This window comes from Microchirus variegatus, assembly GCF_963457635.1.
Source record: "Microchirus variegatus genome assembly, chromosome: 2".
Taxonomy (NCBI): Eukaryota; Metazoa; Chordata; class Actinopteri; order Pleuronectiformes; family Soleidae; genus Microchirus; species Microchirus variegatus.
In genome coordinates this window covers 41,302,622-41,320,549 of record NC_139803.1, presented here as the reverse complement: position 1 = coordinate 41,320,549, position 17,928 = coordinate 41,302,622, and the positions used below count along the sequence as shown (strand labels likewise).

At 40.0% G+C, this 17,928-nt stretch overlaps 1 protein-coding gene across 1 annotated transcript; it reads left to right on the top strand.

Annotated features, from left to right (window-relative positions):
- The first annotated feature begins 3,209 nt into the window (after positions 1-3,209).
- klc2 (kinesin light chain 2) lies at positions 3,210-17,378 on the top strand. Its single transcript, XM_083910351.1, has 14 exons — positions 3,210-3,240; positions 5,544-5,799; positions 6,408-6,744; positions 8,545-8,761; positions 8,845-9,034; positions 10,055-10,228; positions 10,327-10,426; positions 11,393-11,442; positions 11,529-11,596; positions 13,417-13,525; positions 13,717-13,875; positions 15,076-15,200; positions 15,545-15,602; positions 16,740-17,378. The coding sequence occupies exons 2-14, from the start codon at positions 5,572-5,574 to the stop codon at positions 16,821-16,823; spliced, it is 1,899 nt and encodes a 632-aa protein (XP_083766477.1). The 5' UTR covers positions 3,210-3,240; positions 5,544-5,571; the 3' UTR covers positions 16,824-17,378.
- Positions 17,379-17,928: the final 550 nt, after the last annotated feature.

Here is a 17,928-nt window from a genome sequence, read left to right as displayed (position 1 = left end):
GTTGTTTTCTTTTGTATTTTGGGCCCAAACATCACCCGCACTCATGATGCGACTGACGGACAAAGCTAGCTGCTAGCTGGTGAGCAAAGTTTAGCATTTAGCAGTTTAAAAAAAAAGGGGATATTTCCCACTGGAGACCAAAAACAAAGCGACTTCTACACTTAAAGCTGGGCTACGCAGCGTACTTTAAGCGCTATTGATTAAATAACGCCATCGTAGCATTTCGGGATAGCGTCGATCATGACAGGAGACTTTGACCAATCACAGTGCAGTTCAGGGAGAGGGCGCCTCCTGTTGGCTAGCAGATGGCTAGGTTACTGTGCTGGCATTGGCAACAACTGCCTAATCAACTTATAAATGAGAGGGAAAAAAATATTCGTATTGGTAATCTTTAGCTAATTTCAAGCTAATTTTTTGTGTGACAAACCCACAGAGAATAATTACTTAGCTCTTCCTGGTGATGACGACAGAGTGCATCCAACAACGGCGGACAAGGCAGAAACCACATTAGCATCACTTTAGCAACATTAGCGACCTTCAGCTACATAGTTAGCCGTGACCGACACTGCTCTGCTAACCTCCGATAGCCACTTCCAGCAACTAGCATGGGACCTGTCAAACATTAGCACTTGAGTTTGCCGACAAAAAGGAGTCTGGAGGTGAGACTCCACAATCAGCTTATCGCGTTAGCAATCTTGCTTTAAATGACTAGGAAGTCATAGTGGCAAATTAGGAGTATGCTCTATTTTGAAAGGGTACCACTACTTTTCCGTTTGAAAAATGGAATTCATGATGAAATATGTTTCCGAAGTTTTTTTATCATAACTGATAATCTTTAATATTTAGTTTTTTGGGTCAAAATACGGCAATAACGCAAATCTTCGCTTTTTCCGAACTTCTACCGCATCGACGAAGTATTCCGGCGCAAAGAGAAGCATCAAAAAAAGTGACGTAAGATGGTAAACGTCGCAATGTATTTCCGGGGGTGCTGATAAATTCCCCGTCGGCTCTTAAGTCGTCACTTCAACGTTAAATGTCGGAAATGAGTGCGTTTTTCGTCGGACGACTCTTCGTTCTCACCGTTGAAGTCACCGTTGTTCCGTCTGTGCCGTTAACTGGTTCCCGCGTGTTTTTCCTCGTACCTCCGTCCGTGCTCGTGTCGCCGTAAACGATGTCCCCCTCCGTCGTCGACTCGTCGTGGTTAGAGATTAGGAAACCGTTTGGTCCGTCGATTATCTCCGTCCGTGATCGGCAGTGTCTTTTCTCACTGATGATGGAGAGAGTCTTCTTCTTCTTCTTCTTCTTCTTCACATGGTCTTCCACAAGCTTTGCGAAAAAAAAAAAAAAAAAAAATCTTCTCATTCCCACACAGCTTTGTACGTTAGCGGTTTGTCGTCACGGGAACGGGATTTCGAGGCGCGTCCTGAAGCTTGTGGACTCGTGGAGGGTATTTTTGCACATGCAGCTCGGTTTCTGTTTCTCTTTTGCCTTTAAAAAACAATAACTATGTGAAACAAACTACAGTGCTTGTACATATCAGATAGTACTTGTTATATTGTATTCTTTATTTTTGTTTTATTTTCTTAATTTCACATGTTTTGTAGTACGGCTTTTTTCATGATTTGTCTGTCAAACAAATGTGGGATGAAGAGTGGAAAGTGTTCATTGTTTCATTTGTTTTTTAAAATAAAACAAATATTCCTGATTTGTAACACATCCGTGTCTTGATTTTTGCTCAAAAACACATTATACTGTCAATAATAAGGTGCACATGACGCCTGTGAAGCAGAAAAGACTCTCTATCCTGAGGGCAGCGTTCGTTATTCACCTCTTTGAATGGGACCCTTCACTGAACAAAGAGTACAGGCAAAGCAAGATGTTTCCCTTCCACGTACATCCTGTTTAGAGAAGAACGCCCTCTTAGATGCCAAATTAGTCAGCAAATGTCCTTTTTAGCTAGTTTTAAATGCATGTAATCCGATACAAATTAGTCACCTGATCGTGTCTTGTTGTGTCATTATTTGTGAACTTTTTTTTTACACAATTCGGCATCTAATTTTGTCAGATTTCTTCAAAATTCACAGGCGGATACGTCTGTACGCAGACGACTCGCTGTTCTACGTCCCAGATTTTTCACTACGTGTGATATAACACCAATACTATTCAAAACAGTGCATTTATTTTCCATTTAGTCGTGTGAAAGTTCCGTAAAAGTCAATTAAAACATTTCAGTTCGTCACAAAAAAACAGTAAATACGCTCAAAATCATCTATAAAACAAAAACAACAAACAAACGAACAAACTGGCTCGAACTAGCTCGATTCAGCTGTTTCTCGTCTGTGCGCATGCGCGACACCCGAGCGGAGGCGCGAGAAACAGACCGGCGTGACTCATCTTGACATTTCGCCTCATCTTTGATTATCGTAGCTCGAGCTGAAGCCATTTTCGCCTCATTTTGACCAAATCTGCGGTTTATCTTTGTCTTTGTGAATTAAAGTGGACATTTCCGGTCACTTAGCGTCCGCTTTGGACACTTTTTAGGAGCCGTTTCTCTGTCCTTCGTTGTCAAATGTCAGCTTTGGTGAGTAAAATTGACTGTTAGCGGCGCGCTACGGTGGCTGTTAGCTAACTGACAGGCTTTAACTGTGTGTTTTTAATCGCGTTAAATCAAATTCGAGCGTATTTTTAGTGCACCTTGTACCGAATAACGCATGTAGAAATAAGACAGGTACGTGTGACTGTATTTACTGTAACTACTTTTTTCCGCTCGGACTCTTTCAAAGTAAAGCTAACCGTTATTACGCCTATTTTACGCTCATTTTTAAAGGTTTGTGGTTATAAATTGACGGCAACTGAAGTAAAGGAACCTTTTATTCACACCAATATGTCAGTCAGTAGTACATTTAGTTTTTATTTTTGTTGTATTTGGATAAATAAAAGTGAAATCGTAATTATTTACAATTAATTACTCCAAGGTACAAAGCAAAATTATCAAAAATTTAAAGAATACAATGCTATTTGATACAATTCAAACTTTAATTTATAAAAAAAAACATAAGGCCCGAAAATAAATATTTTTGATTGAATCATTTACGTTACGCTCTTTTATTTCGAAAATCTCACCGGAAGCAGTTGGCTTCCTGTCCGCGAGCTTGCCGTTGCCTGCGCGTAGCATCACAACACAGTGTCCTCGCGCTTTGTTCCAGGGTCGGAGAAACGCCGCACTTGTCTTCGATGAAGGTAAACACCGAAATACGCGTAAATAACAACGATTAATCACACGAACACGAAGTCGCAGTCGTTGAGTTGAAACAATGCGACGATTAAATGCGTATTTTAGCCGCCTTTTAACGGTAAACGCGTCTTTTTTTGTGTGTGGGTTTTCGCAAGGTGTCAAATTAAACGTGACATCCCTGGCGAGGTCCGTGAATGCGTCATGTCCTGTCAGTGCTGCGTTTGTGGCCCCAAATGTCACCCTTTTCTATGTTATTTCCTCATGTTTGCGTGTGTAAAATGTCGTTAATGTGTATAATGTGGATTGTGTAACGTCGTAGAGGTCGGGCCTGCTTTTGTTTACAATCATTTAAAATGTAGAAAAGCGACATTTTCAAGCACCACAGTGTTTTTTTTGGTTGTTTTGTGTTTTTTTTTGCATATTTCCTGAGTCATGGAGCTTAATGATGGAGATGGTGGTGTTTTCTTTCTCCATCATCGGTCACCTTCATTCAGCTGCTGCCAAGACTCCACCTCCTCCTCCTCCTCCTCCGGCCTCAGGCCTCCACCTTCCACCGCCTCATCCATCCATCCATTCATCCATTTATCTATTTATCTATCCGTGGGTTGAAAACAGTGGTAAACGCGGTCGTGTGAAGGAGTGAAATCACTGAATTCCCCGGTGTCATGTTTCCACATTTCACTGTCGTTTCCTTGTCTGCGTTTGTTTGGCTCGAAGAGAGCGAGAGTATTGGTGCAATGCAGCCGGTGTTTGTGGAGGATGGGAGGGGGAGAGGGGGAGGATAGATAGATAGATAGATAGATAGATAGATAGATAGATAGATAGATAGATAGATAGATAGATTAGGCCTCCAACTAACTAGTATTTACGTTATCACCTAGAGGTAAAGGTTGCCATGTTTTAATCCTCAAAACGTTGGATTATTACTCTATAAATCGTGTTATTTGTTATCATCAAACTTTTCTGTCGGCCATCTTTTTAGGCATAGATTAACGTGTTGTTCTGTTGAATCTGTTGATTGATTATGTTGTCGATTAATCCAGAACCTGTTTGGTCCGTAAAGCGTATGCAAATGTTGTTGTTGTTGTTGTTGTTGTTTACCAAAACTGGAAATGACGATGTTCTCGAATGTCTCGTCTTTGTCCACAAACCAACAAATGGTTCAGTTTGAATGATTTCTATTGAGCAAAGAAAATATTCACATTAAAGAAGATGAAAAATCAGGAAGTTTGTTTCAATTACACTCAAACTGATTATCAAAAATAGTCCAGATTAATTTAGTAATCAGATTAAGCTGTTTTTGGCCTTTTCAGCTTCCTAAATGTGAATATTTCCATTGTTTTTCTTCTCCATACGACTAAAAAAATCATTAAAAGTGACATTTTTTGGTTTTTTTTTTGTGACGATACATTATCATTTAGAGGCTATTGTCGGGCGTTTTGGTGCCTTCCATTTGCATCGGAAGTAGGAAGTCGGAACTGGGAGTTATCGCGAGTTCCGAGTTGATTGCATTCTGATTAAGAATAGTACGTAACGGTACTATGTGGGCGACTGATTTACTGTCAAACAGTTAATACAGAAGTGCCTTTTAAAGATTCCTCGACTCTCTGGGTTGGAACTCGGAAATTCCGACTTCAACTGGAAAACATCAATATGCTGCATATATTAGGGGTGGGGAGCGCTCTATATCATCATCATTATCTTCCTGACTCCTGAGATACGTTTACAGCTACTCTGGCACAAAAATGTGGTTTCATTTGAAAACGACTGCCCTTAAATGTCTTGTATACACAAAGGTCAGACAACATTGATCTTTGCAGACTAATTGGTGCTGTAATAATTGAGCTAGCGTCCCCGCGGCCTCACTCTGACTCGGTCTATCATCATCATCGTCGTCGTCGTCGTGCAGTGACGCCGTCTCACTTTAATTGGCTTTACTCGTCACCGGCAGCTGCTGCGTCAGGTTCAGGCCTCGGAGGAATCCTCTTGTAGCTGCGTTTAAATGGGTTTAACTCGACATAGATTACACACACACACACACACACACACACATTATCTAATCTTACCACCTTTGGGGCTGATTATGCAACAACGGAATGGAAAAGCATTATGTCGCCGCTGACCTCTGAGCATTAGTTTGGGTGTCATATTTTCTCGAACACCCTGCGTCGCTTATTTTTCCCTTTTTGGACCAAGTATCACTTTACTCCCTCGCTCATTTTTGTCTTCTCTTGTTTCGCGTTCCGTCGTTTCTCATTGTGTTTTTTTTTTTAAATCTTTTTTTCTGTTTCTCCTCGCCTCTCCGCAGCAGCAGCAGCGTCCCTGAACTCCAGGCGATGTCCACCATGGTGTATCCTCGCGAAGAAGCCCTGGAGCGACTGAGCCAGGATGAGATCGTGCTCAACACCAAGGCCGTCATGCAGGGCCTGGAGACGCTGCGCGGCGAACACGCCCAGCTCCTCAACTCCCTGCTGGACTGCGCTCAGCCGCCCGTCGCCCAGGAGAAGTCCGGGCTGCTGCGCAAGAGTCTGGAGGCCATCGAGCTCGGCCTGGGAGAGGCTCAGGTGAGAGGCCGACGGCCATTTATTCATCGTTTTATGGGATTCAGCTGCTCTCATAGAACCTTTTACAACTTATTTTGTCAAAAAACAATCTAAGTAGGTGGTTTGTTGGTCATAAAGGAAGTAGAGATGTACAATTTTGTGTCTTTTTTTTGTTGTTGAAATACCATGACAATCGTTATTTTCAGTGGATTTTGTTGGATAAAGTGATTTAACGAAACAGGAACTTAAAAGATTAAAGGTGCATTATGTAATTAATAGTGCTGGACGCGTTAACGGCATCAACTTTAACGCACGCTAACGCATGACACGTTTCCATGACGACTGACCAGAAAAAGACGTCATGTTTACGTGATTCCCTTAAAATTAGTCTAAACTGTAAAAACAGAGGCACACATACGCAATACACAGGTACGCTGGTTATTTTCTTTTGATAAACGAAACCGCTCCAGTTCCACTGTAGGTATGCTAACGGGACTGTCGTCATGGAAACGTGGCGTGCGTTAACCTAGCGCCCAGCACTAGTAATAAATCTAAAGCAACTGGCCATAAAATCCTCCTAATATGTCACAGAGCCGTTTACAAACTTGAGTTTTCCTCTTTTCCCTCAGGTGATCATCGCCCTCTCCAGCCACCTCAGCGCCGTGGAGTCGGAGAAGCAGAAGCTGCGCGCTCAGGTGCGCCGCCTCTGTCAGGAGAACCAGTGGCTGCGCGACGAGCTAGCGGGGACGCAGCACAAGCTGCAGCGCAGCGAGCAGAGCGTGGCCCAGCTGGAGGAGGAGAAGAAGCACCTGGAGTTCATGAACCAGATCAAGAAGCTGGACGACGACGTGTCGCCCTCCGAGGAGAAGAGCCAGAGTTCAGGCGGCGGCGGCGGGAGCGGAGCCGGAGACACGTCCAAGGACAGTCTGGACGATTTGTTCCCCAACGACGACGACCAGGGACCAGGTATGACCTTAGCACCAATGCACGATAGCACCAATGCACGATAGCAACATGCTAACATAGCAACATGCTAACATAGCAACATGCTAACATAGCAACATGCTAACGATAGCATGATGCTAACATAGCAACATGCTAACAATAGCCACAATTATTTATATGATCTCTTCATCTAAACCTCAAAATATTCAACTTTCTCTCAGCAAATTATTGTGTTTTAGAAGCTGCAAGAACAGATTTTTGTGTTTTCCTGCTTGATTTTGATCAAATTTCAAATCATTGTTCAGCCCTTGTGTTTTGTCCTTTTCTCCGTGTAATTTATACTCATTATTTATGTTTTAAAAAGCCTAAATGTTTCCTGGGGAATTTTCTCATATTTTTTGAAAGTGACAGGTCTATACCACCGTCTGTTTAGATTATTTGTGAAAAAAACACCTAAATTATGACGTTTCTCGTGAGGAAATGGTCAAAAAAGTTGCAAATGTTCACTTTTGAGAAGGTGGAATGCATGGCATCTTCACCCATTCATATTTAAAGCCATATAGCCAGGTTTTTTTATGTCTTTAATGGTCCTCACAACTATAGAAAAGAAAGATTTTAAGCAGACGTTCACTTAGCGCGGTGCATTTAAATGTCTCCCACCCATTAGCTGGACAGTGAACGCAGCAGCTTCTCCGTCTCTTTAATTATTGACGGTCGAACTCTGGTTAATGTTCACTTTCTTAAATGTCAGCCCTTTTACATACACAATATAGTGATTATAAACGCTTCATATTGTCATTTATCTCATATAATGTCAGTTTTTTGCTGTCATGTCCCTTTAAGGACCTGTGAGCAGGAAGTGCAGGTGCAATCAGAGTCAGATTAGAAACACCTGTGAGCAGCAGCAGGAGGACGAAGAGTGACGCGGACGATGAAGGAGAAGAAACTTTTAAAAACTGTAAAAAATATGATATTAGTTTGACGAATAAAGGTGGAATTCACAGAAAAGAGGAAGAAGAGAAGGGAAAAAGGAGGAAAACGTGTGTTTCTGGATGACGGCGGCCGTTCTTCAGACTGGGTGTGACCGATTTAATTTACTCCTTGAATTAATTTGATCTTGTTTTTGTCTTTTAAACTCACATATTTCAGTATTTTGAGCAAAATGTGACTTGTTTTGCACATGTGTTTTTTTCCCTCACTAAACTGCTCTTTTGTATCTGTGTCATGTGCATTTTAACGAATATCTTGTCTGTATTTTTGATTATTTGTGTGCTTTCGTGCGACTCCTGCTCTGGTTTTCCTCACTTGTTACATTCGGGCTGAACAAATTAATCGAAAATTATACGGCCGACTACAATTTCCAATTTTGTTAATTCCAAAATTACAAAATTCGTACTCTACGGACTGAAGAGAACACGTTTGTTTCTCACAGATCTGCACAAATATCAGACGATAATCCTTTTAAATACGTTTTTATCGAACGAAAATTAGTATAAAATATCACCGTTCCCACGGATATCGCGATCGCAAAATCGTTCCGTCTACGTGGATATTTATCTGCCACAGTTGACAATAATGACCTTTTTCAATGTTATGTTATGTGTTTGCCTTTCTCTGTGTGATTTATACTGAATATTGTTGCTAATTTATCATGAATTTTGTCACTTTCTGGAGCTTTTATGTGAATTTTCCGACGTTATTGCTGTTTTTAATGTTCAGAATAGACGTTTTTTCACGATCAGCGACTTAAAAATACGTAAAAAAAATTGTGTTAAACTGTTCGGGTTGTTAAGATTCTCGTCTCGTCGCCGCGTTCCGCAGCTCAGCCCAGCGGCGAGGTGGCGGCGCAGCAGGGCGGCTACGAGATCCCGGCGCGTCTCCGCACGCTGCACAACCTGGTGATCCAGTACGCGTCGCAGGGCCGCTACGAGGTGGCCGTGCCGCTCTGCAAGCAAGCCCTGGAGGACCTGGAGAAGACGTCCGGACACGACCATCCCGACGTGGCCACCATGCTCAACATCCTGGCCCTGGTCTACAGGTGAGGGACGGACTTCAGCAGACGGAAAAAACACACACCGCAGCTTTAACACGTCCGTTTTTTTTTTCTTCTTCTTCACCCAGAGACCAGAACAAGTACAAAGAGGCGGCTCACCTCCTGAACGACGCCCTCGCCATCAGGGAGAAGACGCTGGGTAAGGATCACCCGGCCGTGGCGGCGACGCTCAACAACCTGGCCGTGCTCTACGGCAAGAGGGGGAAGTACAAGGAGGCGGAGCCTCTGTGTAAGAGAGCGCTGGAAATCAGAGAGAAGGTACGTTTAATATTTTTATATATATAAGGGTACGCATTTTATTATTATTATTATAAAATATTAGACTGGGGATCAGTATGTTAGTGCAGTTTTAAACGGATTTAAATGAATGTGGTTAGGATTTTTAAATGGCAGTACATTATTTTAACTCGAGATGTCTTGGATTTAATTTGATTTTAATTTTGCCAATTATGTTTTAACGATGAATTGTTCTGCCCCATAAAAATAAAGAATAATAAGTCATAAATATGGGATTTTAAAATGTATTTACTATGGATCGAAACCTGAGTGCAAGGAAAAAAAGACATTTATGTTTGTTTGAACATAAAATATGCAAATTTCATGGGAAAAATGCATAAATATGATCTTTATAAACCTGTTTGTTTGTTGTTTTTTTAAAATAAGGTAATACCTGTTGAGCATCAGAGGCTTACCTTAAGTTTAAAATTTAAAATTGTTTTGTATTTGACTTTACATAAAGACATAAAATAATTTACTATAGTTTTTAATTAATTCATGAATTAATTAATTCATTATTTTATAAATGAATTATTGAATGAATGTATTTCATTAAGGAATGAATTAATTCATTAATAAAATAAATGAATTAATTCATTAACTAATCAATTATTTAATTAATTAATTAATTAGTTCATTATTTAATTAATTAATTAATTCATTCATTCATTTTTTTAATGAATGAATTAATTAATTTGAAACATCTTTATTTTAATGCAGTTTAAAAAGACAAAGTGATTTGTTATTATATTATTATTATTATTATTATTATTATTATTATTATTAATAATAATAATTGTAATAAATGTGTGTATATTTCACATATTGATCAGTTATGATGAAAAGTGTCTCATATCTTGCTCTATTCTGCGTTTTTGTAGTTTTGTTGATTTGCGTTATATTTCCTGAGAAATCTGAATTAAACTTGTGTAATATGAGTAAATGTGAATATTTCCCACTAATATCATATGAAACTGTGTCTCGTGTCTGTACTCTCTGTAGGTTCTGGGCCGGTATCATCCAGACGTGGCCAAGCAGCTGAACAACCTGGCTCTGCTGTGTCAGAACCAGGGAAAGTACGACGAGGTGGAGTATTACTACAGACGAGCGCTGGAGATCTACGAGTCCAAGCTGGGCGCCGACGACCCCAACGTGGCCAAGACCAAAAATAACCTGGTGGGCGTGGTTTTTGAATGACTCGATGACGTTTACGTTCAAATAAGTGGATCGTAGAGAGATAACTGTGTGTGTGTGTGTGTGTGTGTTCTCCACAGGCCACGTGTTACCTGAAGCAGTCAAAGTTCAAAGACGCTGAGGCTCTGTACAAAGAAATCCTGACCAGAGCGCACGAGAAGGAGTTTGGATCTGTTAACAGTAAGGAACCGTCAAACCTCTCGCTGTAACGGCTTCACAGCAGCTTCATGCAGCCGCGCTGTGACTCCGCCCACATTTAGGAGGTACTATCGTCGTAGAAAATGAGCCGTTCCGGGCCAGGCCGAGTCATGCTGGAACTATCATGTGAACCCTAAGTCACTAATGGGTGGGACTGTAGTCCAGATCAGGACCAGATTCCAGAAATCAATAATAATTGCCACCTTTTTTTAAATTGTTTTCTATGGAAGAGGATTAGGGCCACACAGGGAAAAAAGTACTGACTTTAAACTTTAAAATGTCAGAATTCTGACTTAAAAACTCAGGATTCTGACTTTAATACTCAATATTCTGAGAATAAACTCAGAAATTCTGTGAATAAACTCAAATTTCTGACTTTTAAACTCAGAATTCTGAGAAAACTCAGGATTCTGACTTAAAACTCAAAATCAGACTTTAAAACTCAAAATTCTGAGAATAAACTCAGAATTCTCACTTTAAACTCAGGAATTCTGAGAATAAAGTAAAAATTCTGACTTTAAAACTCAATATTCTCACTTTAAACTCAGGAATTCTGAGAATAAACTCAAAATTCTGACTTTAAACTCAGAAATTCTGAAAATAAACTCAAATTTCTGACTTAAAAACTCAGAATTCTGAAAATAAACTCAAATTTCTGACTTTAAAACTCAAAGTTCTGATTTTGAAACTCAGAATTCCGAGTGTGTCATCACATTATCAAAGGTGTAAACTCTGTGTAAACAGACGCCCGGTCACTGTGTGAACAGCAGTGCTTCACGCACACACACACTCACAAAATAAACAAGCTCTTTATTAGCTAAAGTCTTAACAGCAATAAATCAACACAGGGTAAATAAATGACGTTCTTCATTTCTGTCGGAGCTTATTTTCACAGCGTCCACGCTTGTGTTTGAATATAATTGCCGTTTCTTTTTTTTAACGTTGCAGACGATAACAAGCCGATCTGGATGCACGCGGAGGAGAGGGAAGAAAGCAAGGTCAGCGACTGAGACGCACAAACAACATTTTAATTTTGAACACAGCCGATTTTAGTTTAACTGCCTCTTTTCTGTCTGTGTCACAGGGGAAGCGTAAGGACTCTGGTCTGTATGTGGAGTATGGGAGCTGGTATAAAGCCTGCAAGGTGGACAGGTGAGTGTGACGCTATATCATTTATGAAAAACGTGACCCTCTTTATCTGATAATGAGCCTCAAAGCTTGAGTCTCCTGAACCTAAAGTGTCCGTCTGTGAACTCAAACCTCCTCTATGCCTGGTTTTATGCCAGAGTTTGCTGTGGTAAAAAAGTAGGTGGCAGGAAGATTAAAATAATAATAAAAATCCATGTTTTTCATGAATTAATGTTACTAAATTACAGCACACTCACTGATTGCCTGCAGATTAGCTGTTTAGCTAACTCTGGTATAGGCCCTGTTCTGTACATGGTCTCTGTCAACTTAACTGATAACATGGCTGTTGTCACTAAAGCAGGAGTATATTTTATTAGTTGAGCCTTTTTTATGCTCCGCGCTCGACGAGCGTTCCGTCCGGACTAAAATGAATACCTTCCTGTGCGCGTACGTCCTTCACATTTTGCAGGATTGTTTAGTGGGTGAATATCTCCAGGCGTTTCTTTCGTTTTGTCCAAAAATCCTTTTTTAAACATTTTTCGTGAATTTTTACGTGTTTTTTTGCGTGGAAATGTGAGAAATGTGTAAACGGCACTTTGCGAGCTTGTCAACACGATAACTTGACAAATATTCGACATAATGCTGCCAAACTGGCACTGTCCATGCCTCTTACAAGCATCTTGGACAAGTTCGAAGATCGGTGACCTTGACGTACTTTCCAAGGTCACAGCTGCACTTGAAACTTGGAAAATAGCCAAAAACCGGCACTTTTCAACCTTGTCAACGCGATAACTTGACAAATATTTATTGTATTGCTGCCAAACTGGCACTGTGGATGCCTCTTACAAGTATCTTGGACAAGTTCGAAGATGGGTGACCTACTTTTCAAGCCCACAGCTGCACTTGGACGGGCGCATGGACTCAGCGCGGAGGATTAGAAGTCGTCGACTATCACCCCTCTAGTTTAAGTCTACGTTTTGCTTTTTCTCGTCTTCGAACAACAGTTTCCTCTTAAACTGGAGTTTGTTAAAGCGGACCTAGACCGGAAGTTCCAATTAATGCTTTTTTTTATAGTGTGTATCTGCGTCATTACCTTGTTTACGAAGCCCTGAAGGTTCTAAACAAACAGTTCAGCCACTGCTGAGAACGCTTTTTAAACAATGTTAAAACAATGTTTTGATAATGAGGAGCAGTGCATCCACCGTTCCAGAGGGGGGAGCTGCGCTTCTGAGAGCTGGTGTGCTGAATATGTCACTTCTGGGTACTGGCCAATCACAAGACTCTGTCTTCTGGGTGTGAGAGTTGAGTCTGAAATATCGCGGCTGGGCAACAGCGTCAGAAAAGAGTATTTCTATCGGCTCGTTAACAGCAACTAGGAGGTTTTTGACCATAAAAACAAGTTAATGTATGTAAGTAGACCTCCATAACTGACATATATGTGCAACAGGACCACTCTGTGACCTTTAAACGCGCCAAACTCCATAGAGAAAACTGTCGATTTAAAGTCGCCGCACACACGGGTTGTTCGTTCGCTGTTCAAATGTGTTGTTTTGGTTTCTTCAGTGTTAAAGTATATGTTAATATTGTACCAGTTAAATAAATCTGAACAAACATGGCAGCAGTGGAGCAGCAGCTGCTGCGTTCTTTGTGAGCTAAAATCGCAAAATTTCTCTATGGAGTTTGGTGCAGGAGAGTGAGCAGTTTCTGCATTTTTAACAGGTGAAAATCAATATCTTTTCCACTTTTTCTCACTTGCATAAATAAAATAATAAAAAGTCCTAAAAGACACTGTATATACACTGGAAAATAGAATTCAATGATTTTTGTTGTTGTCGTCGTTGCAGCCCGACGGTGAACACCACCCTGAAAAGCCTGGGAGCTTTGTACCGTCGTCAGGGGAAACTGGAGGCGGCGGAGACGCTGGAGGAGTGCGCCAGCAAGTCGCGCAAACAAGTACGACGCTAACACGCGTGCAAATTTACCGCCATTAGATTAAACGTCCGCGCCTCTGTTACGAAGCCTGATTTAACTCCGGCTTCGTCACGGCTGTGATTTACGGACGCGTAAAAAACTACGTCCGAAGCTGATTTGTGTTCAGTGGAGTAAAGAAAAGCTTTTATCGCTCTCTGTGTGTGTGTCGTCAGGGCATCGACGCTTTCAACCAGAGTAAAGTGGTGGAGCTGCTGAAAGACGGAGGAGGAGGAGGAGGAGGAGGAGACAGACGACACAGCAGGGAGGGAGTGAGCGGAGCTGGAGGACAGAGAGGAGACAACGAAGGAGACGACTCGGCCGAATGGAGCGGGGTCAGTTCACGGGTTTTATACTAATGTTAATGTGATGTCGTGAAAAGCTGTTTTATTTTAAAAATCTGACTCGAGGAATGTTTTTCCCCTTTTTAAGTGCATAATGTAGATATAAAATCAACAGAAACACTTGCAAAACGATGTGATTTAACGCAGAAATGTACAAAAACAGAACGGCAACGACAAAATTCAACAAGAAATTCAAATGATGAAAGGCTCATAATCGATCGTTATCATAATTCTTACAGAAATCGTCCCCAAACAAACCTTTCAGATGAGACACTGACTGCTATAACTCAATCATGTCATTTTTAATGGCGAAAAATCTGATTTATTCAAAAACTGTCGGCACATTTTCTTTAAAATCTCTTCATTTCTTGGCAAAAATGTCATCAACAGCAAAAAAAACTGCGCTTTTTTAATTGCCTGTATGAAATTAATTCAGTATTGTCGTAGTAATTAAAGCTCCAGTCTGTAACTTAAAGGCGCCATATGTAAGAATGTGGCCAAAAACGGTTACTGCATTCAAATTCAAAATACAGAAGTCTTTTAGGTTTCGTTCTCTGACGTAACTGGCAACCCGTGGTTGCTCGGTAGCTGAGACTCTACTGACTGCAATGATTGGTAGACGGCGGTAGGTGGCGCCACATGAGGCCAAAACATGATTTCGAAACATAAACATGATTTGCAGTCTGCAAAATATTCTTTTTTTAATGCAAATATTTTGTCTGTACTGTTGTTGTTGGTGAGTTCAGTTTGTTATATGAACATTATTCCTGAGTCTCTGTGACATATTAGGAGGATTTTATGGCCAGTTTGCTTTAGATTTATTACATAATGCACCTTTAAATGTCCGTTACGTTTTTAATGAATTCACACCAAAATAAAATAAAACCACTGCAATATGGGAAAAACTCTATATATTATGCTACTCCATGAAGTGAACTTTTAGGTTAAGGAATTCACTCCAGTTCTCTGAAACATTAGTGCAGCAGGTGTGCTGCAACACAAGTTACACACTGAAGCTTTAAATCCAACACTATCTGTAATACTGATTAAGTAAAGCAATACTAGCTAATATTCCTAATAAATATGTGTAAATGTTCTTCCTTGTGTTTTTTACGTCTTTGGTGAGTTATATTCTTAAACCAGAGTGAGCTGTAATCTCATGTTAAGTGTTTGTTTTGATGTTTTCTTCAGGATGGTAACGGCTCTCTGCGTCGCAGCGGCTCCTTCGGGAAACTCCGCGACGCTCTGAGGAGGAGCAGCGAGATGTTGGTGAAGAAGCTGCAGGGGAACGGACCTCAAGAACCTCGTAATCCTGGGTGAGATTAACCTTTGACCATAATCTAAATTTACAGAGTTACACTCCCTACATCAACTATTGATAATACTATATTGATCCTTGTTTTTTATTTATTTTAACGGGTGTAACTCACATTGTTCCCCTTTGTTTCTATTATGTTCAGGTCATTGTTTCTTTAACTCCTTGTTAGCATACACAGCACCTTGTGGTTACATGGGTTGATTATGAATGAACTTGGCCTTTTGTGAGGATTATAAGAGCTGTTTAAAATGTTAAAACTCTACAAAAATAAATCATGTTTTAATAAATCATGGTTTAATTTAAATTGAATGGTCTTATTTTTCTGTTTTTCTCTCTGCTCAGAATGAAGAGAGCCAGTTCCCTCAACTTCCTGAACAAGAGCACAGAGGAGACCACACAGGTACGACTGCACTGCTTTAATAAGTCACATGAACAGTACAGTTCAAAAGTTTGGGGTCACTTAGAAACGTCCTTTTTTTTTGAACGAAAAACACTTTTTCTCAATGAATATATCAGAAATACACTCTATACATTGTTAATGTGGTAAACGACTATTGTACATAGGTGTATAGAGGCCCATTTCCAGTGTTCTAATGGTACATTGTGTTTGCTAATGGCGTTAGAAGGCTATTGGATGATTAGCAAACCCTTGTGCTAATGATGTTAGCACAGCTGAAAACAGTTTTGCTGGTTCTTTGACCAAAGGGCAAATGATTATTTTGAATAAAAATCATTATTTATAATCTCGTCAATGTCTTGACTATATTTTCTATTAATTTTTTCAACTCTTTTGATGAATAAAAGTGTGACTTTTAATGGAAAACACAATAAAATTGTATAGGTGAGCCCAAACTTTTGAACGGTAGTGTATCATTAAGACTATTTTTTTTGAATCTTTAATGTAAACTGATCATATTATACCGTCATTAAGTTTTGATTCAGAGGAAACAGGAACTTTGGGTAAAATCTGTGTTCCGACATCAAATGAAAAAAATGTTGATCGGTGTTTGTCAAACCTGGTAATGATGGAAGTTCTCAAATGTCTTGTTTCATCAGTTTGAATGATTTCTTTATATAAACCAAATAAATTAACCAGAAAATACTCTCATTTAAGAAGTGGAAAAATCGCACAAACATTGTTTAATTATCAAAAAAAACTCAAACCGATTAAAGATGATCAAAATAGTTTAATTGAGTAATTGTTTCAGCACGAAATGAAACTCGCCAATTTTTGAGTTCTGATAACTGACGAAGAGTTCTGATATCCAACAAACAAAGGAAGTGTGAGTGGAGTCGTCGTCTATAATCATTTTATTTATAGTTATTTATTATGCAAGTTATTATAAAAGGTCATAAAAGAAGCATCGGCAAGAAAATTCACCAAAGAAAGTGTCCAATATGAACTCTGCGACATATACACACAATAAAAAAATGTAAATGTACGCGCTATAGCGTATTCGCTTATTTTAAAGGACCAAAAATGTTTACCAAAAGCATGAGAGCATGAAGGTTGATTTTGTTTTTGTTTGTTCCTCAGGATGCTAACTCTGGATTATCAGACTGCAGAGGATTAAGCTCCAGTAACGTGGACCTGACCAGACGCAGCTCTCTGATCGGTTAGACGACGGCGAGACGACATCGAGGAGCGGCTGTTAGCGGCTGTTAGCGGCTGTTAGCGGCTGTTAGCGGCTGTTAGCGGCTGTTAGCGGCTGTTAGCGGCTGTTAGCGGCTCGGTTTGATCAACCAAACACACGTAGAGCATCAACACTTGCACCTGCAGCTAATTTTTAATCATCATCAACAACAACAACAACAAATAAATCACAGTACTAAACATAATCCTGTACGACACGAGTCGCTGCTTCAACTGTACAAACGTGATATTTAGATAGACATTTATCAGCATGCCGCTAACGTAGAGGGTGGAACCTGAACGCATCACCGTAGCAAAAAAAAAACACCGTATCCACATTGTGACGCGTCCCGAACATCCAGCCGTAGACGAGCTAACAAACAAAGGTGTTGCGTTAGTTTCCACGTCAGATTTACTGTATATTTCACCTGTAGCATGAAATCCAGTTTATGTTTAAAGAAAAACAAAACAACGTACAATCCAACGTAGACGCGAAAGTTGTCGACGGGTACGAATCGATCTTTCAACGGAACGGCACTAATCACTCAAACCTCACTTTTTTGCCTTTTTTATGTATATAATACAGTTAAATTATTTCATTTGTATATAGTACATTTCTTTTGTTTACACTTTGTTGTGTTTATGCGGGAAAGGAAGGAAACGCTGAACTTTATCGATCGTGAAGTAAATGCTGAGGATTTTTCAGATTAAAACTCCCAAACGCACCAAAAAGCACTTTGACCAACACGGCCATTTTCAATGTATCTGCCGATAAACATGGACATTTTGGTGGGAAATTTCGACTTTTTGAGAAATTCAGATGGGAAATTTCGACTTTTTGGGAAATTTCCAATTTTTATGAAATTTCCAATTTTTCCGTCTAAATGTGGACATTTTGGTGGGAAATGTCTACTTTTTGGGAAATTTTGAATTTTTAAGAAATTTCGACTTTTTCCGTCTAAATGTGGACATTTTGGCGGGAAATGTCTACTCATTGGGAAATTCCGAATTTTCCGCCTAAATGTGGACATCAGTGATCGATTGCTTCTCCCTTGCGTGAATCATGGCAAATTATTTCAAATGAAGTTAAAAA